Source organism: Nyctibius grandis, chromosome Z (assembly GCF_013368605.1).
Source record: "Nyctibius grandis isolate bNycGra1 chromosome Z, bNycGra1.pri, whole genome shotgun sequence".
NCBI classification, from domain to species: domain Eukaryota; kingdom Metazoa; phylum Chordata; class Aves; order Nyctibiiformes; family Nyctibiidae; genus Nyctibius; species Nyctibius grandis.
The window spans coordinates 89,581,788-89,609,632 of NC_090695.1; the positions used below are offsets into that span (position 1 = coordinate 89,581,788).

The window sequence follows — 27,845 nt, forward strand, 5'->3', positions numbered from 1 at the left end:
AAATGCATACGTAAAAAATTCAACTAGTTTTGTTAACAAGAATTCAGATAGTGTAATGATGGAACCACTATAATAAGTCTGCAAGAAGTATTCAGATTTCTTTTCCATTTTGAAAATAAAGCCAGGATAAAGATAATTAAACACCTACAGGACCATCTGTTTTAACAATTCAGTACATCTCTGAAGGAAAATGAAGGGAAACATGAAAGTATTTTGCATAATTTCAATAAAATTCATTTAATGTAGTAAAAACTATACTAAATATTCTTCATTCACCCAGCTCTAACCTTTCTCCCTGTCTATTCTCACTTTGACCAGCATACTGTTTGAAATTTTGTATACGTTCCCAAGATTCACGTTTCAGCTTCCCTACAGGGGGCGGGGACAACAAAAAAGCATAAATTATTTTTAACCAAGTTATTTATTACAGAAATCCTAATTTAACTAAGCAGTTATCTTTGCACATGTGATTTGGTGAATCATACAGTTCAATATTACCTGTTAAGCTGTAACCCATAGTTAACTGCTTAAGGAATCCAGTACACTGTAATTGAAATTTTTAAGTACTGCAAAAACACAGATTAATTTCTTAGACAAAGCTGTTAAAGAATTCTTCCTGGTTTTCTATGTACATAGATATTGATTTCTTTTCAACAGTAAGAAATGAAAATGAAACATTTGGAGCCCTGTGCCATATTGAATTTATTGACAATCGTATAATAGAGTATGAAAGGCATATTGAAGTTCATGATGTAGTACACATTTAAAGCTTTATTATCTCAACAGGGAATACTATTCACAAGCCAAGGTATTTCAAGACACTTAATGCAAATTCAGTTGGGAAATCAAACAAAGTAAATCCTAAATATAAAACTGCTTGGATAAACTTATTCTAGTCTAGTCATATAAGGCATATCATTATCCTCATTTAAATCAAATACAGATCATACAACTTAAACACAGGAACAACAGGGAACAATTATCTTCAAAGACAAAATTTTGAAATAATACCAAATGAAGCAACTTGAGATGCATGGTTTGAAATTGTCTTAAAAGTCATTAGGACTATTCCCATCATCTTCAATGTATACACAATTTCATTCACGGTCTTTTAACAGAAAATTGATGAAATCTGTAGCTGCCAAATACACCTTCGTGTATGTTTGCCCCAAATTATCATGCTGCACTCTAGAGGGGTGCTACTTTCTACTACTGAAAATACCTTAACATATGACATGTAATTACAGAACATTATTTTAAGATCATGGTATAGAAAGTTGAAAGGACTACTCTTGGGCTCATTCTCTGATCAATTTAAAAATCAATTCCAAATCACTACATTTCCTTTCAAATGCCCATGTTTTCCTGAAATCATCCACTTCCTAACCTAATTAAGTAATTTTCAAGGTAGTGAAAATTTACAGACCAAATCAAAATGACTGCTAGAACGCTTATTTGATTGTAGACAAAAGATTTTACTTTAATATTCTCTTGTATATAAAAAAAACTAATTAAGTAGCTTTTGCTTGTAATTTAGGAGCATTTTCCAATTGGGACTCCCGTGTAAAGACTGACTGGAAACCTTTTTGTAGCTATGATTTACAGCAGCTGAAAGAAAAATTTCAGTTAATAAGTATATATAATTAATTAGTCTGTTATTTTCTCATCACAAACATGTTTGAAGTCAAAGATTCAAAGAGAAATAGCAAAAACAGTAGTAATTTAATATTTTGTTTTTCAGCCAACTACTTGCTAAGTTAAAATTACTGAAATGCCAAAAAACTTCTGAGAATCAATACGAAAGCACCAGTTTAATGATTATATACTGAAATGAATAAACCCTACTCCCACGGTACTAGTTTTTGAGACAAAAGTTTCTTTTACCAGGATATGTTAACATCATTTTTGACTCAAAACTGCTTAAAGATTCCTTAACCTGTTAAAGACTAGTAACTATTGACACAGTTCATCGGTATTTATGTATAAAAGCCTGAGGAGAAGAAAAGACAAAGGCCAAAATTCCAACTTGCTCCAGTTCCAGTGTACCTTCACAGATTAAATAACTATATCAACACTCATTCTTCAGGTCTGCAGAAGTCTAAAGTGGGTGCTTTTCTTTTTGGATGCAAAATATAGATTGGAATATTTAGGATTCACTTTTTGGTGCTCTCTCAAGCATTGTGTGTAGAAAGAGATACTGAATGGGATATTAGAGAATCTTCTTTTGCAATGACATTCATGGTTATAGAAATACCAGATTAAGAATCAGGAAGGAACTTCCCTAAACCAAGTTACTCCTGAAGCTTCCCCACAAATAAGGCTCACATTTTCTGGTAGGATGATCCAAATACATAATGAAAAATAAATTCTAGCCAGAGAACTCTGTGGATGGGAGCTCCACAAATACAAATCTGATGAAGTTAAAGTCCCTGTGAGTCCATGTCCCATACCAGGGCAAGAAAAATGTCAGAAGGGAAGAGAATAACACTAATGGAAGGTGAGCAGTGAAACTCTACTAAACCACATTAAAAATTCAGTGGCACAAGATGCAAGAGAACTCAGAGCATTTCAGCAGCAGAACACTTCAAAGGACATAGTGAATACTGAGTAAGTTTGTAAAGAATCAGTCCTATGCTGGATAAGGTCATGGTTTTTCTTAAAAGCATGGAAAAAAAATGATGGGCAGTACAGGGAATGCAAAAGAGACTGATCTACACTAAGGAATCTACTGTGACATTTGCCACCTAACTAGGCATTATCATGAGAGGAAAAAAAAAAAGAAAAAAAGAGAGGTGAGAGAAAAGCTATTATTTCTGCATTACTGTATTTCTACTGCATTACTGTACTTGTAACTTCCTTTCCCTCATTAATAAAAACAGGTTTTTTTGAGATCCTTGTTTGTTACATATGCCTTTCAAATCAATGCCCTAACATGTGACAGCAAAAAGAAAAACTAGCAACTGGTTTGGTAGAGACAACTCAATCAGCATGAATACAAAAACGTAACATGCAAATTGGCACCATTATTTTTAAAATGTTAACTCAGCTAAGCTTGACTGGTGAAAGTTTTCTTTACATTTACTTTTAAATAACACTTTAAATAATTTTGCAGTACCACTGGTCCATAGTTTCACCTTTACACTTCAGTACTCAGTACAACAAGAAAAGACTGCTCCTCTGACTACCTGTGTTGGTACACCTGTTCTAACACTTTGTTGGGTTAGAAAAGCCAACAAAAACCATGCAAGGAGATGATATGAGTGAAGTTCAAACTGCAAGCATTTCAGCTTTTCCCCTTCTCATAGGCAGAATCTACCAACAAAATCTTGCATCTCCTTTACCTCTTGCTTTTGAAATAGTCAATTTAAATAATTACACATTGTATTATATAATCATAAAACAATCATAATTTCATGTCAGGTCCAAACTGCAACACTTGCAATGACCCCAAATTATCTTCTAAACTACTAAATACTAAAATTATCTTCTAAAATACTTTAATCCTACTGTGATCCATGTTATCTTTTACCAGTCTTAACAGTAAGGATAATTTCTTTTATATTCTTACAAAAAGTAATCTATTAAACAGCATAAAAAGACATCCTCTTCTGCTACAACTAAAGAGAGAGAACATCAAGCACAAGACAGGGATTTCTAAAAGTCCAGTTCAGAATTACTGATGGAAAGCTGGAAGTAGTAAGAGGAGACAAGATCCCATCTGCATTAAAATTTCTCCTCAATTACCTAACCCAGTTTATCATTTTATCACTGCCTCCACTAAAAGTTTCCCATTAAAAACAAAACGCAAAACCAAAAACCACCTGTTTATGAATGTCTGTTAAATTTCTTTATGATAAAAAGGGAAGAAGAAATTGAAGAGAAACCATTTCAGTGCTCTGAAATGTAAAGCAAAACTTGTTAGCATCAATAAAATTTATCTACTGATTCTCTATGTTTATTGAGTTTGGTGTTACAGACATTATAGAAGCCTGGAATATTCACTGCAACAACTCCCAAGAAATTATTAACTTAACATTTGGTCAAACGAATCTTACAACCCATGATATTTATATAAAACAAAACTGCCAGTACTTTTGTAGAGTATTGCTAACATAATCTAAGAAAAATGACTGACTGGTCTTTCTGTGGAAAGAAGAAAATTCATTCATTTTAACCCGAGGTGCAGACATGTTCTGGGATAGGCTTCTGTAACCACTACTGGTTCTGTTTCTCAAATATTGGTTTATAATGATAACAAAGTTTTAAAAATTCTTAAAACTAACTCAACTTTAACGTACATCTTAATTATTCAGGAACACTAAATTTAAAATATTTTGATCAAAATTTACAATTGAAGAAATAATTGTTTTCAGGGGATTGGAACTACCTTTTCTTCCTATTTCATAGTGTGCTTTTCTGAGAGTAGTGATTTATTTCAGTCTATTTAGGAAGCTTTTATCAAAATGATTTCTGCACTCAAAACATATAGAAGAAGTAAAAGGTACAAATCCAAAGGGGAAGTATCTAGCAAAAAAAGGAAGAACCAGTTACATTTTTTGACTTCGGGACAATGGGATTCTGCTTAGAATACAAATTCAAGCTGAATTCTTCAAAGTTACCTTCAAAGTGTGAGAAATGAATACAAATGCAAGTTATATTTTGACACAGCTGCAGGACTGCATTTATGGTTAAGTTCCCTCTTTGAAAATGATCCAATTTAAGAATTTCTGCATAATGAAAAACAAATGGAACAATGAAACTTCTCAGCTGTGATATGAGCAGCTTTTTGTGTGTCTTTCTACATACAGAGACATAACAGAAATTAAAGTGAATAAGCTTTTATCTCAATAAGACCATTTTATCTACTTGCACAAAGACTACAAATACTATAATACATTTGGTTACTTTAAATCTTCAACTTTTTGATATTTAGTTCATAAAAATGAACAATACAGTGTCAAATATATAAAAGAACACACAGCAAAGCATGAACCTTAAAAACAGCCAATATTGTTCTACTAAACAGAAAAATGTCATGCATTTTAGGCCTATCCACTCAATACATACATGCAGAATTAGGTTTACTGTGTTTCTGTAGTCACAGTTCTGTTTCTAATCACCAAAACAGCACTGAAGTGACTGGATACTAAAGAACAAAAGCAGCATGCCAACGCTTTTGCTGGATGGAATCAATATCATGGAACTGATGGAATCAATTTCATTTTTAATACAAATCAAATGAGCACAGAAGATTTCACTCAGTAACAGAATTAGCTCCTTTTGACAGTGAAATATGACTTATAATACCCAAAAATAATTAACACCATTTCACAAACATGTACTTTGAACTGATACAGTCATTGAAATGCATGACAACCACTGCAGTGAAAGAAGTTTCTGCAGAAGAGAATATAGGTAAGATGACAGAGCTGCTGTTTTTTCTCTAAATAGAATATTTTGGGTGCTCTGGACAGGGAAAGGAGGATATCTCACCAATCAGTTTGTAAATAAGATAACTATTATTTATTCTAGATATTTATTGGATATAAATTATTTTCTTCTTTCTGTAGTAGGTATAAAATAATTTGAAAATTTAAATTCTACTTTTATTTTCCTAGAATTTTTTGCATCCAGATTAGCATTTCTATAAGCATATCACTGTATTAAGTTGTATTATGGTTTCCTTTAGAAAAATAAATAATTATAGAAGTCTCCAGGGACCGATCTCATCTTTGTATACTCCCTCAATCCCAGCTATTTAAAAATTTTTCTCCTTTACCTACTCTTATGCTTCTCTGACAGATCCTCAGGGCCCATTACAGAAAAAGTGAAATACTCACCTTTTTGACTTAGGTTGCCTCAAACCACTCTCTTTCAGAATGCCATAAGCCATATCTTTCTCTCAAATACTCCCAATCATCCTAGGCCATTTTATTCTCTACTTGCCCTGAGCTGCTCTGAAATGGAATATGATTAGAAGACTATTTCTTTCTCCTTTTTGCCTGCTTAGTGCTGCAGCTGCTAAAGTAATGCGATTCCTTATATATCAAGGAAATTAAATTCAACTTTGGGTTTAATTTTTGCAATTTGTTGCCTACTTTTCAACTATTTTAACTTTCAATCCACTGTCTTCCATTCTTAAGACTTCCACCTCTTATGAAATACTATGGCTATGCTGGCTTGTGTATAAATTAAAGCTCAACAGTCACATCTAGCAAATCCTGGACTGTGCTTTCACTGTTTCATCTCTCACCCAAAGAATTTGGTGGGCACTTTTCCCCTCAAAAACTCTTGAGTATCAGATACTGTTCTCCTCCATCTCTTTGATGTTGCGTGTTTGTGAAAATTTTTCCCTCTGTTTAAGCAGAAGCATTCAGGTACTGTGAATAGCCCCTTCATATGAATGTACACTGCACTTCCTTCAGAAGGGAAGTGGAGAGGAAAAACAGAACACCGTTTAAAGTAATATAAAAAGAAATATTATGAGAAAATATATCAGTCAATATTAAACAGTAAGACTGAAGAGAGTCAAAGGACTAAAAAAGTTGTAAGAAAATAATGCATATGCAAATAGCAACAGTCTTGTCTGATTAGCATGTTTATCTTTAATCTTATTTGGTATAATCTAAAATGTTTACTACTGTGCAAACAAGGCAGATTTGCAAGTAGCCATTTAAATACTGATATCACTTTAAGAATCACAAAATCTCAGTTTCATTATCTTAAGTGTCAGCCATTGGTAATTATAGCAACAATTATAGCAACAAAATGCATGACTAATGGCATTTGCTGTACACTTCACAGGAAAGTGGAATCCATATATATGCAGAAAATAACAAGATACTCTACAGTTGAGAAATATGATAAAATAATACTATTGCAATAATCATCTTGCTTCACAGGCACTAAAGAAACTGCAACTATCACCATCTAGAGGTAAAATGTGAATGCAAATTTTTTTTTATTCTGATCTGGATGCTGTCTTTATCCCTGTGAATATACAAGACAAGGAATTATTTTCTAATGGTAGGCTGACTGAGCAACACCTGCCTCACAAAAAAGATTCACAAAAAAGATTCACAAAAAAGATTCACAAAAAAGATTCACAAAAAAGATTCACAAAAAAGATTCACAAAAAAGATTCACAAAAAAGATTCACAAAAAAGATTCACAAAAAAGATTCACAAAAAAGATTCACAAAAAAGATTCACAAAAAAGATTCACAAAAAAGATTCACAAAAAAGATTCACAAAAAAGATTCACAAAAAAGATTCACAAAAAAGATTCACAAAAAAGATTCACAAAAAAGATTCACAAAAAAGATTCACAAAAAAGATTCACAAAAAAGATTCACAAAAAAGATTCACAAAAAAGATGGGCAACAAACTGCACAGATGACAAATAGCAGTCACCAGAAAGCAACTAGTTAACTAGAGAAGATAGGATGTTTATAAGAGAAGAGTGGATTTTTGCCAGCATGACCCTGATTTTACAAAGGTGCCTAATATTTAAATTGTCTGCTTAAAGGACTAGGCTTTCTTAACTGTTACTTGGTACAAAATATATTAGCTTCTTCATATGTGGCTAGGTCCTTTAATGCCTGTAACTAATCAGTTTACCACTTACTAATAGCCATCACAAACTTGTAAGAGAATAAACCTCTGAAGCTTCTTTTGGACTCAAAGCGGATAACTGTAATTGTTCTAATGTTCTTGCTAGAAGACACTGTTATGACAATCTAGTCTCAGCTCCTGTCACAGCCCAGAGAGTCCAGCACAGAGCCACGAAGATGATTAAGGGAGTGGAACATCTCCCTTATGAGGAGAGGCTGAGGGAGCTGGGTCTCTTTAGCTTAGAGAAGAGGAGACTGAGGGGTGACCTCATTCATGTTTATAAATATGTAAAGGGCAAGTGTCATGAGGATGGAGCCAGGCTCTTCTCAGTGACATCCCTTGACAGGACAAGGGGCAATGGGTGCAAGCTGGAATACTGGAGGTTCCACATAAATATGAGGAAAAATTTCTTTACGGTGAGGGTGACCGAACACTGGAACAGGCTGCCCAGAGAGGTTGTGGAGTCTCCTTCTCTGGAGACATTCAAAACCCGCCTGGACGCGTTCCTGTGTGATATGGTCTAGGCAATCCTGCTCCGGCAGGGGGATTGGACTAGATGATCTTTCGAGGTCCCTTCCAATCCCTAACATTCTGTGATTCTGTGAATTTCATCCTGTAACGTCTAAATAGTCCTTATGATTTGTTCATTCATAGTAAGAACACCAACTGGTCATCTAACTAATCTTTCTACTCAGGTGCAGAATTAATTATACTAGTAATCTGTCAGCACTAATAAATGGCAAGACAGTAGTCAAAATATAAACCTGAAGCAATAAAAAGCTGAGCAAGTATAAAGGGAGAGGATTTGCTTCGGAAAACATTAGAATGAGCCTGCCATGCATATAAGATAAACACTAGTGGAAGGAAAGATATCTCCTAATCATACCTATTATTTCCATTTTAGGACTAAATTAGTTATTCTTAGCACAGCATTACAAGAGCAATTCATGTTTAGTTAATCCTACACCATGACCTCCAAGTTTCTTCCACTGTACTGTTACTGCAAGGCATACTGATTTCAACAGTTCAGAAAATGCTTTGGTGAATTATGAAATGTATTTTATTCAGTACACTTACATATGAACAAAAGGTACACTGATATTTATCCAGAAAAGTTGCCTACCTTCCCTTTTAGGTTTTTTTTAACCAGCTTCCTAATTTTTTTCCTCTTTCTCTTTTTTATAGTTAAATATTACAGCAGTGAATTTTTGCTTTTGTTGTTCCTTTTACAATAGTTTAAATTAAAGTTTATTTAAATTCCTACTCCCATCCCAAACACCTGCTGTTCTTTACATGTAAACCTTCCTCTACTTTTCAGTTTACAAATTATATGATCTTCAACTGCCAGTAACTGAGTCCTGCATTTAAAATCATCCCTCCTGTGAAAACTCCCTTTATTCCAGAAACACATCCAAATCCTGATGAATCCAAACCCCTTATATTTCCAACATTTTTTAATTCATGAAGCAAAATACTAGATCTTCAGCTCTCTAAAGCCTCCATACCCTCCTTTACCCTGTATCACTGGAAACCAAACGGAACATTATCTTCCACACCATGTCTTAGTAGCCCATCTAGAAACATGAAGTCTTCCCATCTTTCTACTTATCAGGTAAAGTCCCATATGACACCCCAGGGAATAACAAAATTGAACTCCTCAACAGTTACAACCACCTCTTCTCAGTAGGGATCTTTGTCCTCAGAGGACTGCTGACAGTGCAAGAGAAAAAGCCCTACATGGCTATTTAATTTTAAAAGCCTTGTATCATAACATTTATTTTTGTCTTTATTTATTGTACTCACCATTTATTTACTGTAGTCATCTGAAAGTTTGTCAGTTATTGTGAAATGGTGATATTTCAGAAAACAAGTGAAAAAGTATTTTTAATTGAACTTAATAACTGCACTTAAGTGCACATCCAATTCTAAGTAGCTTTTTCATTAAAATTTATACACCATCTAATTGGTGTAACATCCACAGTTGAATAATATAAGTCTAGGGCTCTGTTAATATTTAAGGTAGTATTAGACAGTACGAAGCTTTGAGCACTGACTAATCTGCTGCTCACAACTGTCCCCTTGAACTCAGTCATTCAAACTGAGCATAAAATTTGGCTATGTTTCTAGACCTTGTTTTTAAATTCTTAAGATTCATAACCAGTAAATGCTGCCAGTTAAACGTTACTGCAAGAGTACAGTGTAACTCTACAGATACAGAGGTCTGATTAAAATTTCCACATGTAATAGGATTCATTATAAAATGTTGCTTGCTTTCAGAGTCCACAACCTTATTTCTGAGCCTGTCCAGAATCCTTAATCCTTAACAGAAATTAAAGAAACTGTTTGATTGTTGAAACTATGTGATAAGTATGCTAGAGCTGGAAACTTTTCCTTCTATATTCACTGAAAAACAACATCTGGGTTTTTTTACCAATTTGTACCAATTTTGAACATGACATCTGAAACATACCGAAATATTAACATCACAGAATCAACCAGGCTGGAAGAGACCTCTGACACAAAAAGAAGTGCTTTAAAACGCCCTTCAAAACAGCATTACAAATCTGCATTAAATTAGAAAAAAACAAAAACAAAAACAAAAACAAAAAAACACAAGCACTACAACAAAACTCCTGTGGAGTCTATTATCCTATCCAGGTCAAGCCCTCCTGATATGCAAATTAACATGTCATTCATTTCTTGTCCTGGTTTAAGAAGCACAAATGCAAAACAGGCATTGATTTCAAAGAGGCACAGCTACCCAGATTTATTTCTCCTAATTCTTAACAGTATAAGAAGCATTTATAGGTCCAAGAAAAAAGATGACAGATACTGTGGAACTGATAGGTTCATACTTTTCCAAACTATTTGAGGTGCTCTGAAATTCTTTCCACCCTCTTTTGGCCATTTCCAAGCATGCGATACGTATGCAGTAGTTTCTTTTCTGCTAGAAAATACACATTTACGAGCAAAAAGAGTCAGAAGAGGCACAACAATCCTAAAGTGCATCAATAATAAATGTGACATAGCAAGTCTCCACCGGCACACTGTCTTCCTCTCTCCATCACGTGAAATGCTCGAGAGATACACAATTTCAAATCAGAAAATGTTAACAAGGTGGCTCATAACAGGAGGGGAGAGAAGGACAATCTCTTTAGCTTTCTAATAACAGAAAATGCAGAAAAAAACAAGCCATGTTAGAAATACATTTACATGAACCGCATTTGGAAAAGCAACAGTCAAGGTCCATGTCCTTTTGTAACATCTTCATTTGGCAGTAACATCTTACCTTAATAGTATTATGCATACGATCTAATTTTCAGGCAGGCTAAGCATCTTAAGGCTAATTTCCAATTAGCTTTAAGGAGAGTCATAATTAATTAGCATATCTAAAAATTATGCTTACCCAAACCCAAAGTTTCAAACTTCACCTGTTCCAATTGGCACACTTCAGCTTTCTCCAAAGTTGGTTTGACATCTTTTTCTCAGAATTAACCAGCACAACCAAGAGTCAGTTTTTACATCTCAAGTTATGGTTACTCAAGCACTCGCAGTGAAATCTGAACTCCAAAAGATGTTGGTAATGATGTCAATAATATCAAAATTCTGCAATATTGCTACTTTGCTTTACATTGATATACCACAAGCAATTTCTCATGTAGCTGATACAAAGAGTTATACATGCATTTTCATTTTCTGCCATTGGAGAAACAAATGATAAAGCAGCAAAAATAATGTTCATTATGAATAAGAGGACTCTCAGAAATGAGGTCAGTCATTTGTCCTAATTGTCACTCCCAGTCCTTGTCTGTTCATTACATACTGGTAGCCTAGTAAATATCCTCTTCCACAACTTCAGCATTGAATCAAATTCCCTGTAATCAGGAGCACATGTTTTGGCAGAGATTTAACAAGATAAATGCACAGTGCTGTTGTTGAGGCTATTCTGAAGTTTTATAAATTAATGCTTTCCTGGTAGCTATAAAATGCAGAATACATATTCAGCAAGCACAAAACTACATATTTGATCAGAGATGTGGCAATCACCGCAAGTGTTTCACCATAGTGCTATGCTACAGAGTGTATATCTATTTTCGAAAATTTCTTTTTTTCATATGCACAGCCGCAGAAAACAAAGTTATTTGTAGACAGATAGTCTTCCCAGTCATACTCCTGCTACTGAGATCAAAAACTGGTAAGAATGCCATTAATCTATTCTTTCGTAAGGAAAGATCTCAGCAGGTACCAAGATCAAAGTTTAATAAGAATTATAGAAGTTTTAGGTCACTTCTACAGGTAATTCTTGCTTGCTTTTTTTTAAATATTAAAAGACAAAGTAGAGCAAATGCACAACTGTTCTATGATATTCTGTGCTGTTCTGTAATTAAAGACAAACTAGTCTGACCACAAACATTTTGTCTATTCTACATAGATGCATCTAACTTTCCACATTACATATTGCCCGTAAATTGCTATTGTGAATAGATAAGGAATAGAGCATATTCAGAAGAAATTGCACATTTTTCAAATACATATACCAATAAACAGAATTTTGCACACTATGGATGCCCAACATTATGAGTATATATTGTAGACATAAAGAACTTAATAAAATTCTCAAAATTGTCTTTTTTCTAAATCTATAATTTTCAATCTTTTAGAATCTTGCAATATTTTGCTTCCTTTTTTCCTCTTCTCAAGAGGCTTAGCCTTCAATCACAAGTTCTTTGTTTTCCATTGATGATGAGTAATGAATGAAGTCTATTAAAACCCACTCTGTACCAGCACAACATATTTTCTAAAATGCCATGCCAATGATAAATGGAAATAAGGTACAAAAGCACAATAAAAACCCCTAGATTTTGTTCAAGTCACCATAGTTAGGCCCTTAACCAAAGCAAACTGAGAGCAACATCTAACCCTCTACTCACTTCAGCAGACTTTGGATAAAGCCCTGAACCCCTTATAAATTGGGAAGCAACAGTCTAGACATAAAAATGCTTGAGGAAAGACCGAACTTTTAAAACTCAAAGCTTTTTAAATAGTACATGATAGGTACTCCTCAATATTACCCTTTGCTGCTCATCCACACAGGCAGCAACATTAATTCCAGAGAAGACTACTACCAAATCAAGGGTGACTAAACAGGACTGGGGATGAGGATGAAGTGCATAGGGGCCAAGCTGGTCTGCTAGATCCTGACAGTGAAGTGAAAGGCTTGCATAGGAGCAGGTGGATCTTGCTGTGGAAAGCAAATGGTGCATGGTGATAGGAACAGGAGAAACCTAAGAAATGACAAAGCAGGATGAAAAGAATAAAACAGAGCAACCTAGGAAACAAACAAGAGAAATCAGAGTTCCTCTAGCGGTCACAGAACTGCAACATCATTACAGTAACAGAGATGTGATGGGGTGGGATATTGATGCTTCTAAGAATTTCTGCGTTAGCAGATTGGTGTCTGGGTTTGAGAATGGGTAGTCAGTGACAGCAGAGTGTAGGAATATATGAGAGCCAGAAAGACAAAAATAATCACACTTGTCAACAAGTTAGGTTTCCACAAAGACTTGTGCACCTGAATTTGATTGATCATGCAATGCTTTTGAACAAATTACTAACTGTTCAGTATTGTTAGCTTTTCTTTCCATTAGCTAAAGTCTTGTTTTTCATTGCCTTTTACTGGACAAAAGGTGGGTGTTTTCCTATATTTTTCAACTATCTGCCAACACTTCACAAATGGTTCAAAATTCTACAAAAATCATCATTCAGAGTGAGGAATGTTAAGCTTCAGAAATCTTGTTCAGAGCTAAGAACATGTGGCTGAAACAACAGTGGAAAAATTTTGCAGCTGCTAATAATCCACAAATAAACAGGAAGAGTCTGGGTCAGCATATTAAAGTGTTTACAGTTTGTGCTGTCCATGGAGGGTGTAATTGTTCTGAAATCGAGAATCCAGGAATCAAGGAACAGTTTAGGATTTCAATACTTCAACTACAAGGCAGGCTAGGTGCAAACCCCTAAACTGAGACCCAGCTGAAGCAGAACACACTATGAACACGTCCAGTGACACATAGTGAAGGCTTGTTGCACCATTCAAAATGCTTTTAAAGTGAGCTACTACAGTAAGCCACATCTGTCTGTCAGGCAACATTTCTGGTCATTGATATGCCCAAAATTGAAATAGAATATGTACATGCATATAGAAAAAGGTATTACTGACTAATATTGAATTGTTGTACTCCCTGGCCAATGCAGTCATCTTATTAGCATGCTTTTAAAGTATTAAACTATCAAAAGCCAACTCTCAAAACATGCTATTTGGATAATCAACATAATCCTATGGATGAATATATATTGAGTTACTGCTGCTGTTCATTAACTGATCTCTAAAGAAAACATACCGAGATCTTTAAATTATAAAATATGCCATTTCAGTCAGAAACTTCTACACTGAATCTGTGTTCAGATGTATCACTTACCTGATAAACATGGAATGCATTAGCAGCTTTTCCACGCAGAAAGACTGAGGGAATCCAAACATTAATAAGAGCACGATTTGATCTGAGGAGGAGAGAGAAAAACTTGAAATAGGGAATCATATTTATGTATATCAAGTACCTCCAGTGATTTAGATAATGATCAAAGTGATAAACAAAGCAACTTAACATTTCAAATGGAGTCTCAGAAAAATTGTAGTTCTGCCTGAACCTTTGATACCTGCTGTATCTAAAAGTGTTCCCTAACATGAAACAAACTATTCGTTTCAAGAAACTCAACATTTAGTCCACAAAACTCAGCAAAAAACTGATTTCGCTGAATAACAGAAGAGCACTGCACAACTATGGAGAAGCCGTTTCCACACTTTGTAATTCATCTCCAAATTTCTACGATTCAAAGACATCACCTATATTTTCACCTCCTCATCCACAAAAAGCTAGATTCATTAGTCTGACTAACAAAGGCAAAACTCTAAATCACAACACTCTAGAATTACCTAGAATGATGAATTGGGTTATTTGTGGGGTTTTCTGTAGTACTATTTCTATGCATTGATTAGGAGTTATTCTGTAAAAATGAGAAAGTCCATCATGTTATGAATAGCATCAAACCCGAAGTAACAGAAAACAGTTACCTTTTGGTGTTTTGCTAGAATACCAAAGACCTAGTGCACTGAAAGAGCACTCCAAGAGAATCTTCATCAATCTAAACTCCTTGCATTCAACATTATTAAAAACTACACTAGGGCATGGACTTTGCAGCTCTCCATGCTTCTTAACAATGGAACACCACAGCTGAGAATTCGGTTATTGAAAATAATACAGGAAAAACAAATTATTGAATCTGCTTATTCTTCCTTCCCATAAAGACGGTACAAAGATAAAAACGTGTATTATGAAACTTACATTTCAAAATCTGACAAACTCTGATCTTCAGATGTTTGACTCAAATCTCCAGGGACCTATATTTACAAAATAGAAATAATTCCCACATACTGGTTATTATGCTTTCTATTAAGAAAGTATAATATTATAAGGAAATTACAATTCAACATTCAATTTTTTAAATGCCAATAAAAACTATTACTGAGAAACAATAGAAGAAATATAAACAATTGTGCAACAGGATTATGAACATATCACCCTTGCGAGTTCATGTTAGAATTTGCTATAGTTTTGTAAAGAAACAAATCAGGGTTTGTAAAAGCATGTAATTTTGAAAGGTATAGAAAACCCAGAAAAAAGCATCATTATTAGGCCTTCATAAGCAAAATATGCTAAAACAAAGTACATTGTGTGTATAAACATTTTATGGGAACAGATGAAGCATATAAAAGCTAGTGATCGCTTTCTTTTACAACCACCATTCCATTAAGAGAAAGACACATGATCACTTTATTTTAGCTGTGTTCTTACAAAAGATTATATAGCTACAAAAGTTCATAAAGATCGCAATAATGGACTAACACCTGCAGAATCAAAAGAAGTAGCAATTGTGAGAAAACAAGACTGAAAGAGCATTTAGAACTGAAAGAGTAATAGCTTTTTACCTTACTTTAAAGCTAGTTAAATAAAAAGGGTATCTTCTCACTTTTAAATACTGTAAAATGTAAAGCATAACCCAGAACAGTTAGTGTGTTTTGATGAAGAAAAACAGCTCGAAGTCATGAACTTCCAGAGACAGCTTCTACATTGGTTATTAGTTCAGTGTATCTCTATAATGTATGCTGCATGCATATTACTGTTTTTTGGAATATTTGCTGCCTAAGAAACTTAAATACACATTATTGCTTATTGTAAAGCAATACATATTTACTTATTGCAAAGCAATATAAAATTTCAAAGGAGACTACAGAAAATCTACTTCCAGACGTTTTGACAGACCAGCTCAAGACCTCTCAACACAGCAGACAAAACTGAATTTTGCCTTCCCAAGATTAAAGGGATATGGCTCAGCAAAAACTTAAGTCACTCCGGCCAGAGAAAGGAAAAGAGGAAAAGAATTGTGCAGAGCCAAGACAGCTCCAGGGCATCTATACAGGGCATATATATGGAGTCTGAACACTTCTGCTGCTCTTTTTTGGAGGAATGAGGTGGAAAGGGACAGTATGACCTCCCTCTCAATTACCACCATCAGCTGTTGTCCGTCTTCAGTCCAGTCCACCCTCAAGTGGCAGCATGTGGCCTGGCTTTCCAGGGTTCTTGCACCAGAGAACAGACGTTCTCGTACCTTGCCTACAACCTGCACCCTCTCTTTGCCTATATCTGAAGTGGCAAAGGCTACCACCAGGTATATACAGTTATTTTAATTAACTTTAGTAAAATTTTTGCATAAAAACCTCAATAACAGAGTGTGGACTTTGGAAATAAGAAAAAGGATGACATTAATGAGTTACAGTGCTTGCACATCTATGTTGAAACAGATTGGTTGCCGATTTTGAGTAAATTTTTGTAAATTACATACTATTTTAATAATAAAATGTTAAGAACTTGGCTGATATTTTCAAACAAGTCAAAACCAACAATTTCTGGCAGTTACACACTTTATCAACTTTGAAAGTTCTAACTAAAGTCAACTAAGTAACATATAGACTATCAGCACAGAGTTTTGTTTACTAATATAGAATTAAAATGTATTCACTTCTTAGGACAATGCAAAAGTCTTTAGGACTGTATTCAATTCACAGTTTCATTTTAGACAATAGCAATTAACAAAAACTAGCATTTAGCTAGCCCTTAAAAATATAGTACAACTTCCACTTCTTAAAAAGTTTCAGGAATTAGTTTTCCCTCAGTCTCTGATACATTAAAATACAGTATTAATATCTAACTACTGGAATTAGGATATTGAGATACATGGTTAAAAGCAACATCTCTGAACAGGGACATACAGCCCCAAATCTCAGAGTAACAAAGTACAGCTATGATACACGTCATTTATCATTTGTCATCCTTTAACCCAATAATGTGATTGTTTCCATCTAAAAGGCTGAAAATTATAGATGAAATCCTGCTTCACTAATGCACAGAACTGTCATCAGTCATGTTCCAGAAATGTTATGATAAAATAGGCATGAATGCTTCCAGTGCAAACAAAAAAGTAAGGAGCAATACCACGTAATCATATGAACAAAAACTATCAAAATATGCCTCCCTCAGAAGCTGGACAACTATTAGGAACTTTCTTGACTTGTTCTGTTTCCTCCCTGTTCATTTTCAAATGTCAATCCACTCTTTTAACACAAAAAGCCGAAGTGAAGCAACAGTTGGTGGAAAACAATTTTGTTGTCTGAATATAACTATTTCACAATAAATTCTGGTAAAGAGAATCTATCAAAAATACCAAGTAAGGCATTCTTGACAGATGTGTTACTAACTGTTATTTCTTATAAGCTAATATATATTTTATTTCATCATAAGTAATGGTTTTGAGCTTACTCCAGAGTGGCATTCTACATTGTAATAAACAAACACTTACCGGCCCTCTCAGATCAATCAGTTCTTGTCTCATCTGGGACACAAGAGCTTCTTTAGCCATCAGAGCACGGTGCAGCCTCTCATTGAATTCAATCAGTTCCCCATGCATTTCAGCTACCTGAAAAACAAAGCCAAGAGACAATTGTGATCTAAACTGAAAAAAAACCCACACTATGTAACTTCTTACGTATCAACTTTTATTTATATTTTTTATTTTACCACACTTTCCAAGTAGTGCAACTCATTGCTAATACATTAGTTTGAACTGAACATTAAGAACAGGCACCGTTATAATAATTTTAACTCATGCCTTGTAATGTAGGTTTTGATATTGAATTCAACAGGACAAAATACAACTCTATGTCCAATTTTATTCCTGTGAGAGGAGATCTTATAGCAACTAATTCTAATAAAACACCTATTAACTTTTGTTTTCAGTTTGATTCTTTGATGAACACAGCACTCAACAGTTACAAACTAATCGCAATATTTTGAACTGGGGATAATGCAAAATGCATAAACTGCATTATACTTTGTCAATAATTCACGAGTAATATATTCTGCACTCTCCCTTGGAGTTTTAATAGGATGCGAGCTAGAAGTCCACTCATCCCAGGAAAATCTGTGAGGAGTCAAAGGTGCATAAATACCACAGTTATGGTGTGGCACAAGTTGTTTTGTGGAGATAAATAGTGTGGCCTCAAGCGTGGCCTCTTTGGACACGAAGTCCAGCTATGTCTGTGCTCTCCATTTTTAAGTCAAAGTGTCAAGAAAGCACTAACTGATGTGGTGCTGGATGACACGTCTGGTTCCCTGCCAAGAGAAGCAAGAAACAATAAAATTCAAATCAAGGTTAAAGGTGATATTGAGCTCTAGAATTTTTCTTACACAGAAGTAAAGTGTGAGCCTACAGCTTAAGGGGAAGAACTCCAACAGGACAAGGGTTCCCAAACTGCAAAGGTCTAAATAGTAGCAGTAACGTTATCATCATGAGAATGTGATGGGGAAACTAGCAGAAACAGAGAGCAAGGCTAAAAGAAAATTAAAATCTATGTTCAGCAAGAATTTTTGGCTACTCCTATCAGAACCACTACACTATAAAATTGAATGAAAGTTTCAATTATTCTGGATGACCCATCAGTACATAATGTACCTGGCAAGGGAGTTGTCTTGAACTGATAATGCCACTTGTAGCCTTAGAGCAAAAAATTCAAGCCAAAAAGGGTTTGTAGGATTATTTTCAAGAGAAAAGAAAGACTCTTCAGAAAACCCCACTGTTAGAAGCTTTGAAGTAAATTCTCCCTATATGACTCCTGTATTAAAGAAAAGGAATACTGATGAGGGCCACTATCAGAGGTAGAGCACCAGATGAACAGTCCCAGGGCAGAGCAAGAAAAGCTACAATTCTAACAGGAGTAGTTAGATGAAAAAAGAAGTGGTGACTGGTTGACCCCTCTGGTGGGCATAGCAGGCGACCACAACAACATTGTTAAACATGTTTTTCAGGTTACAGCAACTCTTGAAATGCATCCTCATACAGTCATCCAAAGCTAGGAGAATAGTAGAGGCAATGGGGTAACATTATGAAAGCACAGCTGAGTAAGATGAATACCAATCCACTAACTTCAATGATAGCATGGGGACATGGACTACTGCCAAGAGTTCACAGTTTCCCTTCTGGAGGCAGTTCACTACTATCTATGAATTTCATGCTTTCCTTTTCTTGAATTACCACTCTGCCTTCTCCCTGTTCCCCAGGACAGTTCCCCAAGATAAAGCAGTTTCATTCAATTTGTTTAATTTAGTGCTTGCTTTTAATTTAGTGCTTTGTTCTAGACAACCTATATCCTTCACATAATCAAAGCAAACAGAAAAAACAGCTTCAATTTGACAAGGCAGGAGGTGACATCATTGATTAAAAATAAAAAAATAAAAATAATTATACCTGAGGTGAACTTCAAGTATTATTTTCCAATTTCTCTTTATACATTAGAAGGGTCCTGCAAATCCAGTAATTCATCAGTGTGGCATATATGCAAAAAGAGCTAAACTAAGCCCAGATATGATTTGTCTACATAACTCTGACTAATTCTGAATTTACAAACTATTTTGAAATGCTCAGCAAATTACTAAAAACCAGTAACAATAATTGAACAACAAACTTTCCTTATAATAGGCCTATCAGGAAGTACAAAAGCTACAGATTTCACAGAGTAGTTATTTAAACCCAAACAGGCAAACGTTTTTATTTGTTTGCCTGATTATGTAAGCAGTTTTAGATTAATATTGATGCTTTATCTTACACATCACAACACAAAAAGCTTGCAACACATCTGAGTTACCATTTAGTTTCACTCCTCACTTTCTGAAGTACAAAGGTTTAACGTAGTATTAATATAGTTTCAACAATCAAAACCTTTCTTTTCATTATTATTTACAGTGTACTTACAGTGTACTAAAGCAGCTTTAATTTACTGCTTCTGTTTTTGTTCTTTTCAAGCATTTCTGTTGCACTTAATCCCATTAGAAAAACTAACTTCCCAGCCTTATAATTAGACTATTTTCTGGCTCCTCCTGATGAGATCAGGATAAAAATCAGAACATTAGGACTTCCACGCTATCAATTAATGACACTATGTATTCATATCTCAATTGTTCATTCAACATCAGCCTTGATAAAAAAGGTTGTTTGACTTCAAACACTTGTTAGCAATTAGTAAGCTCATTTTGTGAAAAGAAATCTAAATCCATATGAACTTCTGCATTATTACTAACATAGCAGGTGCCACTTAGCTAGCAGTTTTGCTTCATCAATTACAAACAGTTATAGACCAAAGGAAATTGCTGACTTTACTAGATAAAGTAATAACATAATGTCATTAACTCTGGATAAATTATTTTCCATACTAGCTTAACAACTCATTCCCATTCAAAGTGAGTGGTGTAACATTTAAGAATATCATAAGCCCCTCTCTGATTCAGGTTAATATTAGCAGGTCATTGTTCATTTCAGAGAGTCGGGGCTGGGAGGCAAAACCTTCTTGTAGTTCACATTAAAAAAGACACAGTATCCCACTAGTTGCAAATGCACAGAGAAAAATGGAAGTACTGATAGCTGGTTGATTGGTTATCAAAAGCAATATATAAATTTATGAATGGATGCAAAACTCAGTAGCTTACATATTTGAAATCATGTTTGATTTTTCAGTACCTGTCTCTATCAAAACAAAATCCAAACTATCTGATGTAGTATCTGACTGTTTTCTCTCCCTTTAATTTGGATGTCCTTGAAATAACTTTCTACCTGCAGACTCGATTAATATGTAAATTCCACAGCGCTCTCAAAACACTGGAAGTAATACAAAAATTTGTAAGTGTCCCTAGCCATAAAATGCTTAGTCATTGCTTTCTTTTTCAAAACTTCCACTTTGTATTCTTGACATTTCCATCTGCAAGTAAATTATTTCATTCAAGGCAGACTGAAAGACCTGGGTTGGGTTTTGGTTGTTTTGGCTTGTTATTTTGTTTTGAGGTATAGATTTTTGTTTGTCTGAGGTTTTGTTTGTTTGTTTACTATAGCTGTGTAAGGTAAGCACAAGACACAAGTCATCAAAACCAACAAAGAAAAAAAGCTGTAGCTTTCAACTCAAAACACATTAGGAACTGTGCACATTAGATCAACTACATATTAATGCCTGCAATACTTCACAGTCTTTGTTAACTGTGTACAGTACTACCAGTGTTTACCGAGATTAATCCTGACATACAAAAGAGCACTAACACACTGAACAGGAAAAACACTACTTTGGAAAGACCTGTGCCTTGCCAGGGAAAACGAAAGTAACCAGCAAAAGCAGAATCAGATATGCAGGATAATGAGTTTAATAAGTGTCAATAAGAGGCATAAAATAAGTGTTGCTAAGAGGGATAAAAATTAGCATGTCTCTAGCTGCTGCATCCTTCCATGTATCCTCATAGCAAAAGCCAAAGCCTAAGACAAAATATATAAGCAATGAAGTTCTAAAGAAATCTCTAAACACCACCATTATTATCTTTCCCTACATCCTTGTAACTTCTCATTTAACACCCGGAGGAAGATTTCGCCTCATTTACTGTGCTGAGATTCTGAATTGCAACTCAATATCCATTTACTAGGATTACCTTCATGAGCTATCACAAAATACTTCGAACGTACAACCAGCATTCATAAGGATAATCTGACTTAAGCAATGAAGTACAGAGACACAGCTACTATCAGGAGACCACTTTTCATAAACATTCCATAGCTCACCTCCAAGAGAACAAGACTTGCAACTAAATTAATATTATTATTGGATACTAAAAATCGTGGACTCAGAAAAAGTAATTTCACATGCCACAAAACATTACCCAGTGTAAATCACTTTGATTATTTAAATTTTTTCAAAAAAATGTTGACGGACTAATTTTTACCTAGCCGGCTTTACCCTAGACCAGATATTAACTGTCCTCCCACAAACTTGCACAGATCCAACAAAAACACAGATTGGCACAAGTTTTGTATTTATATTTTAGCTACACAAATACAATTGCGTATTTAATAAAAATTATGCAGAATTTTTACAAAAGTTTCTCTAACACTGTCTTAAGCATAACATTCAGTTTTTTAAGTTTCTTTACTCCTTCAGAATTTTTAGTTGCAACTTTTCTTTATCCACTTGGTTAAATCAACTGATTTACAGATCATAATTAAAGGACGTTGATAAATACAAACTTCTTTACAAATATGGTAAGAAACTGAACATTTCTTCAATATATTATTATGAGCAAAATAATTTCCAATGGAATAACAGAAAAAAAAAAATCTCTAATTACTCAGCAGAACCATTCTTTTTATTCTCTTGACAGCTAGTCATTTCCCTGTGGGGAGACTTCAATATCCTGATCAGCTACTAAGAAATTCAAGGAATCTTTGTCTTCAGTTGAAATAGCCTACTAGGCACAACATAAGTGTTACTAAAAAACTGCTTAAGTCTGAACATTTTCCAGACCCAACTCTAGCTGAATGGAACTGCCAGAACAGCATTCAAGAGTAGTTTCTACCCTAATCCTCAATTTGGAACACAACACAGGCTAACTTCTGAAAATAAGACTTCGCATCTTTCATTTGTAGAGAGAAAAAGGAGTAATGACTTTTGGTAAATACATCTGGATTGTTACAGGGGTTACATCCTATTTTGAGTATATGAAGATAGTGTTATAGACTAGTAAGTGAGACTCAGAAGCAGAGTTCCTCTTCTGGATGTGATTTGCAACAAGGTTTTCCGGTGGTAACATCCACTGCTGTGTCATCAATGCTACTGCTAACACTGTCTTCCACAAACTCAGAAGAGTTAGCAACAAATTCCTGAACATGCAGAACAAACTTAGTAGAACTAAGGAGGATGCTTTTAAAGCTGAAAGAGATTTTACCTGTGTTCTTAATTAAGATATTCTTTTGATAGGTACAGAACAGAGGAAAGGAGTCAGAAGAACCCAACCAAAGGTATGCATTAGGGAGGGACTTAGTTTCACATGGTCCTATGAGAAAAGGATAACCAAATATGAATGTTTTAGAAGAACTGTATTAATCTCTTTGATGCATGACCTGCATTTTTAGTCATCTCCATGTTAATCAGTTAATATGAGTTTCCAATTTCAGAGTATTTTGGGCAAGAGAAAGACATAGAGAATTGTTTTACTTTTTAGAAAAATGTTCATTTAATATTTAATATGAGATATGGGTATTCGATATTAAATTTCATTACTTTTGTCTGGAAAAGAATTTGTATTTAAATTTAGGATGAATCCTTAATCTTCCTTTTTTTTTTTCCTTTAATGAATTTTACATTAGTCTTAAAAGTGAATCTTGTCTTTAAATTCACTTAAAAGTGAACTTTTTCTAACATGATCATACCAACAGAACTAGTAGCTTCCATCATCCATTTCCACACTGTAGTATTCAATAAGCTACATGGTAAAGCAATACAAAATGAAACACAGTTTGGCCATCAGAAAACTATGAAAGCACAGAAAAAGTTACAGATTTCAGTATGTCCTCACTTTAAAGCTCAACTAACAAAACAGCAATGCCTGTAATTATGTACTGTAACTTATACAATACCTGAAACCTATTGTCCGTGATGCTTTCAACTTCACCACCATCAGTTATAACCTTAAGGAACTTTTTTATTAAAACCTTTATTTTAATATCAAAGTATAAATGTGTACACTTGTTAGGAAAAGTATTTTTAATTACCTGAATTGCTTCAAATATGCTTTGAAGTTGAATGAACAAATTTGTATTTTAACCACATAAGTCAGAAAATTAAATCTTTCATTTTTTATCAGACTTTTTCTTCTATGGTAATAGGGAAAAAAATAACAACTAAGCAAAGAAACTATTTATAGCTTCAAATGTTATGTTACAATTATGATTCCATAAAATTTGTGCAGTACAAACTTTACCTCAATCAATTTTCTTTCGTAAGAGCTGGCTAGTTCCTCATTGTTTTCTACTTGCTTTTGCTCTGGAATAGTAAATTCACCATCAGTGCTCCAAATGTTTGGCAGAACTGAAACAAAGAGATATCTCAAATTAAAATGTTAAATTACATAAACATTACATGTTTAGAAGTAATAGCTCTAAAAGGAACAGTTATTAGAAATATCAGAATGTAATATTAAACAGTATTACAAGTACTAAAATACAAATGCTGCAGTGAGCTTTCTTGTGAGGAATATTTAGACAGGTACTCTCAACAGAAAAAAAAAGCAAACTAAAAGCATTTTGCTGTTCTGTGACTACAGCTATCTAATATATGTAGGTAGTAACTACAATTCCTACCTAAAGCCTTTGAAAACTAAGCCTATGCTTCTCTTTTAAGTCTTTTTTTTCTACTTCTCTTCCAAAATATCATTTCATATTACTTTCACAGACTACTTATAGATCACAGGAATTACAAAAAATAGGGCTGAGAATGGACATTCCATACTTCATCTAGTATTTCATGGTTTTGCATAAAGCAGAATCAGCTGTAGTTATTTCATTCCTGACAGTTGTCTAATTTATTCCTAGAAACCTCCAGTAATGGAGGTTTCACGCTTCCCTGCACAATCTATTTAAATTTAAGTATTCTTCTCAGAAAGGTTTTCTTGACAGCTAATCAAACTTCCTTCACCTGCCATTTAAGCCCATTACTTCTTTTCTCATCCGCAGTGAATGAAAACTACAGTTTATTCTATTCCTGTTCCTAGCTATCACTTATGTACTTGATGATCACTTTAAGGCCGATTCTAAGTAAGCCTCCTCTTCTCCAAGTTACACAAAGTCCAATTCAGCTTCTCCTCACAGATCATGAATTTCTAAAAAAAAGAAGTTATCACATATAAAGTAAATAAGCCCTAATAAAAGAGAGGCTTAAAAAATGCTTTCACCATTTTTCAAAATCTAAATTATATACACAATCACTATAAGGTAGATAGAAGACACCGTAATTCATCTGACTAAATACTCTTGAGCCTGGGAACTGATTTTTGCTTCGAGGAAGGATACATACGTTCAAAAGTTTATTATTATTTTAAGTGAATTTTGAAAGCTATTTTAAGAGCTACTTCTTGTAAATCTTGCTTGAAGTTCTTCAGCCAGAAACTTCTAAGATCAGCATTTTCATACACATAATATTACTGCATCTAAGCAGGTTTGAAAAATCGTATACATCCAGCTCCTGCTGATGGCTGAGACATCAGGATGCTCATTTATTAAATATTTAAATACTGATATCAAACTGCTCTGACTACAGCAGTGACCACTCATTTTGAAAGCTGGTATGATATTCTGAACTTGACACAGTTCTGACTCTTGGGCAATTTATTTATAATCACATTTGCTGAGTGTTTTTTCATTTTTTTAAGTCATTGCAAGGCAAAGTATTATGCTGAGTTTCATTTATTATTTTAGGAAACTATTTAAAAGCCACACTCAATAGCATCTGATCTGATTATTGGAGCAAATGTAGATTCTTCTCTATTTATAGTCAGAAAATTAACAGCAGCAGCTCAGTTTATTTTGACTCTTTCAAAACAGTTTCACAGAAAGTCTAAACACAGTGTTCTGAAATCTACAATATATTTAAGAATTTTGTTTTGATACCATTTGGAAGAAGATTAATCATCATTGAAATTACTCATTACAGTAACATAGGGCAGCAGTGAACTTAGTTGTATATAAGTTTATGCCTCCCTCATGAAGACAATTTCCTAACATGTATATAGACCATGGGTGCAATAGTTTCTATAAATCTGGTAAAAGAAAAATATTTTTTTTTGTTTCACTCTCCTTTTTTGAAGTGTATCTAAACATATTAGTTCTCAAGGATTATTTACATGCTTATGTACTTGTTTGAGTCAGACACCCCAGTACTACTAAAAATTTCACATAAAACTCCAACGGCAGCTATGAAAAAAATCTGCTCATTAGAGACAGAGCAACTTAGTAAAGGTGAAATGTCTGGTCTTAATACAGAGTCTATTTCAAACAGTCCGCAAATACTGATATCCAAAAACAACACTAACAGTATAATCTAGAGATACTAAATTTTCTCTCCTTAAAGTAATTATTTTTATGTTCCAATATCGCATTAATTCACAGATTATTTTTTAAATTCAGTTTTCATCCGATAGCTTTTTCTGGAAAGTTTCCTACTGAAAAAAGTAAGACCACCTCATCTACCAGAAAACACTCTGTAAAAATAAGTACAAAAATCTACATCAGTATTTTTCTCAAAAGGAAAAGATATCAAATACATTGTTTTCACTATTAGGAGATATAACTCTACAGTGGTTGGAAGAGATGAATAGGGCTTATAATTATCTCTTGCTAGCCCCACTTCATGTAAATTATTTCATTTGTTTTGGCAAAGACTCAACAAGGAAAGCAAAGACTTCATGATTGTTTCTACTCAGCAGTAATTTGATAGTATGACATAACATTCTTTTTGTTTGATATCAATCTGCATTACAGAACTGTTCACGCAACAGCAAATAGCCCAGTCAGAGATGCATCAGGGACAATATTCGCATAGAAACAGCATCGTCATCTTTTCAGATGCTGAAATTTTCCAACGGGGGAGGGCTGATGTCATACTGGGAAGCATGTGGAAGCTGAACCATGTCTCCAGCCACACTAGAATTGTTTTGTGTGGCTGAAGTGTTGGTTATGGACCAGGGCTTGCACAGGATTGGGCAGTTGGTTATCTACAGAGATCCATTCCAGGATCAATCAGAAGGGGAAAAAAAAAAAAAAAAAGCAGATGCTTGTAAACCAGAGACGTGGCTGTGCAATGGTTATTCTTTCATTGTCAGTTTTTATACAAGTTCAGGACTCACTTCCATCATTTGGTTACTATACCTATGCCTCCAATAAACTCTATCTCAATGGCAGCATACAGAAAAACAAACTGTGGATTTATTTATTTCCCCCCCTCATTTTATCCTTACCTTCCACTGCTTGACCTTCTCTTCTGAGCATTTGGACAGCTCCTACATACTTCTTAAGTTGCACTTTTAGCACCTCATTTTCTCTGTTGATAAAAAGAACAAAATAAATACTATTGTTTTCTCAAAATAGACGAAAGCCCATTACAATGGAAACAAACATACTATCTGTAATAACAAGCTTTCTCTAAGTTGTGTCATCAAGATAAAAAAAAAAAATCACTACTTACACATTAAATAATACATCAACAGCAGAGTACCAGGAAAACTAGTTTTCCAGGGCCACATAAACATATCAGTGAAACAGATTATCTCATAATCAAAAACTTTTCATAAATTGTTTAATTTAGATTTTCTATACTATGCTACATTGATGGCAGAAAAATGATACAGTCTGTCTAAATCAACTGTCAAGTAAAAAAATAAAGATGGGATACTAGACAAGGAAATTCAGAATGGCCACTATAAAATTAGATACTCGTTTTACTAGTTGTCCAAGTATGTAATGTGAAGCAAATAAGAATTCAGTTTTAGAAACAGACTTTATCGTTGTAAGGAAATGCCAGCACTTCAGCAGTATTCAAGGTAAAAGTTTTCCACATACCATTCCTAAATGAAAACCATAAGAGAAGAAATTAAGTTAATCCCTTCAGACTGTTACATTTCAGTACTTGTCTCATTTTGCTTTGGAAAGTACAAGTATTCAAACCAGGCATCATCATAGCTCCACGTAACAACATTAAGCACC

At 34.3% G+C, this 27,845-nt stretch overlaps 1 protein-coding gene across 1 annotated transcript in view; it reads right to left on the reverse strand.

Annotated features, from left to right (window-relative positions):
* The window catches only part of SNX29 (sorting nexin 29), a 111,858-nt gene that overhangs the window by 43,934 nt on the left and 40,079 nt on the right, over positions 1 to 27,845 (reverse strand). Inside the window, exons 14-18 of the mRNA XM_068423102.1 lie at positions 27,101 to 27,183; positions 24,071 to 24,177; positions 17,586 to 17,702; positions 15,014 to 15,069; positions 14,090 to 14,171 (exon numbers count right to left, since the gene is read on the reverse strand). Of these exons, the coding sequence (XP_068279203.1) occupies positions 14,090 to 14,171; positions 15,014 to 15,069; positions 17,586 to 17,702; positions 24,071 to 24,177; positions 27,101 to 27,183 (445 nt within the window). The remainder of the gene's footprint in view (positions 1 to 14,089; positions 14,172 to 15,013; positions 15,070 to 17,585; positions 17,703 to 24,070; positions 24,178 to 27,100; positions 27,184 to 27,845) is intronic.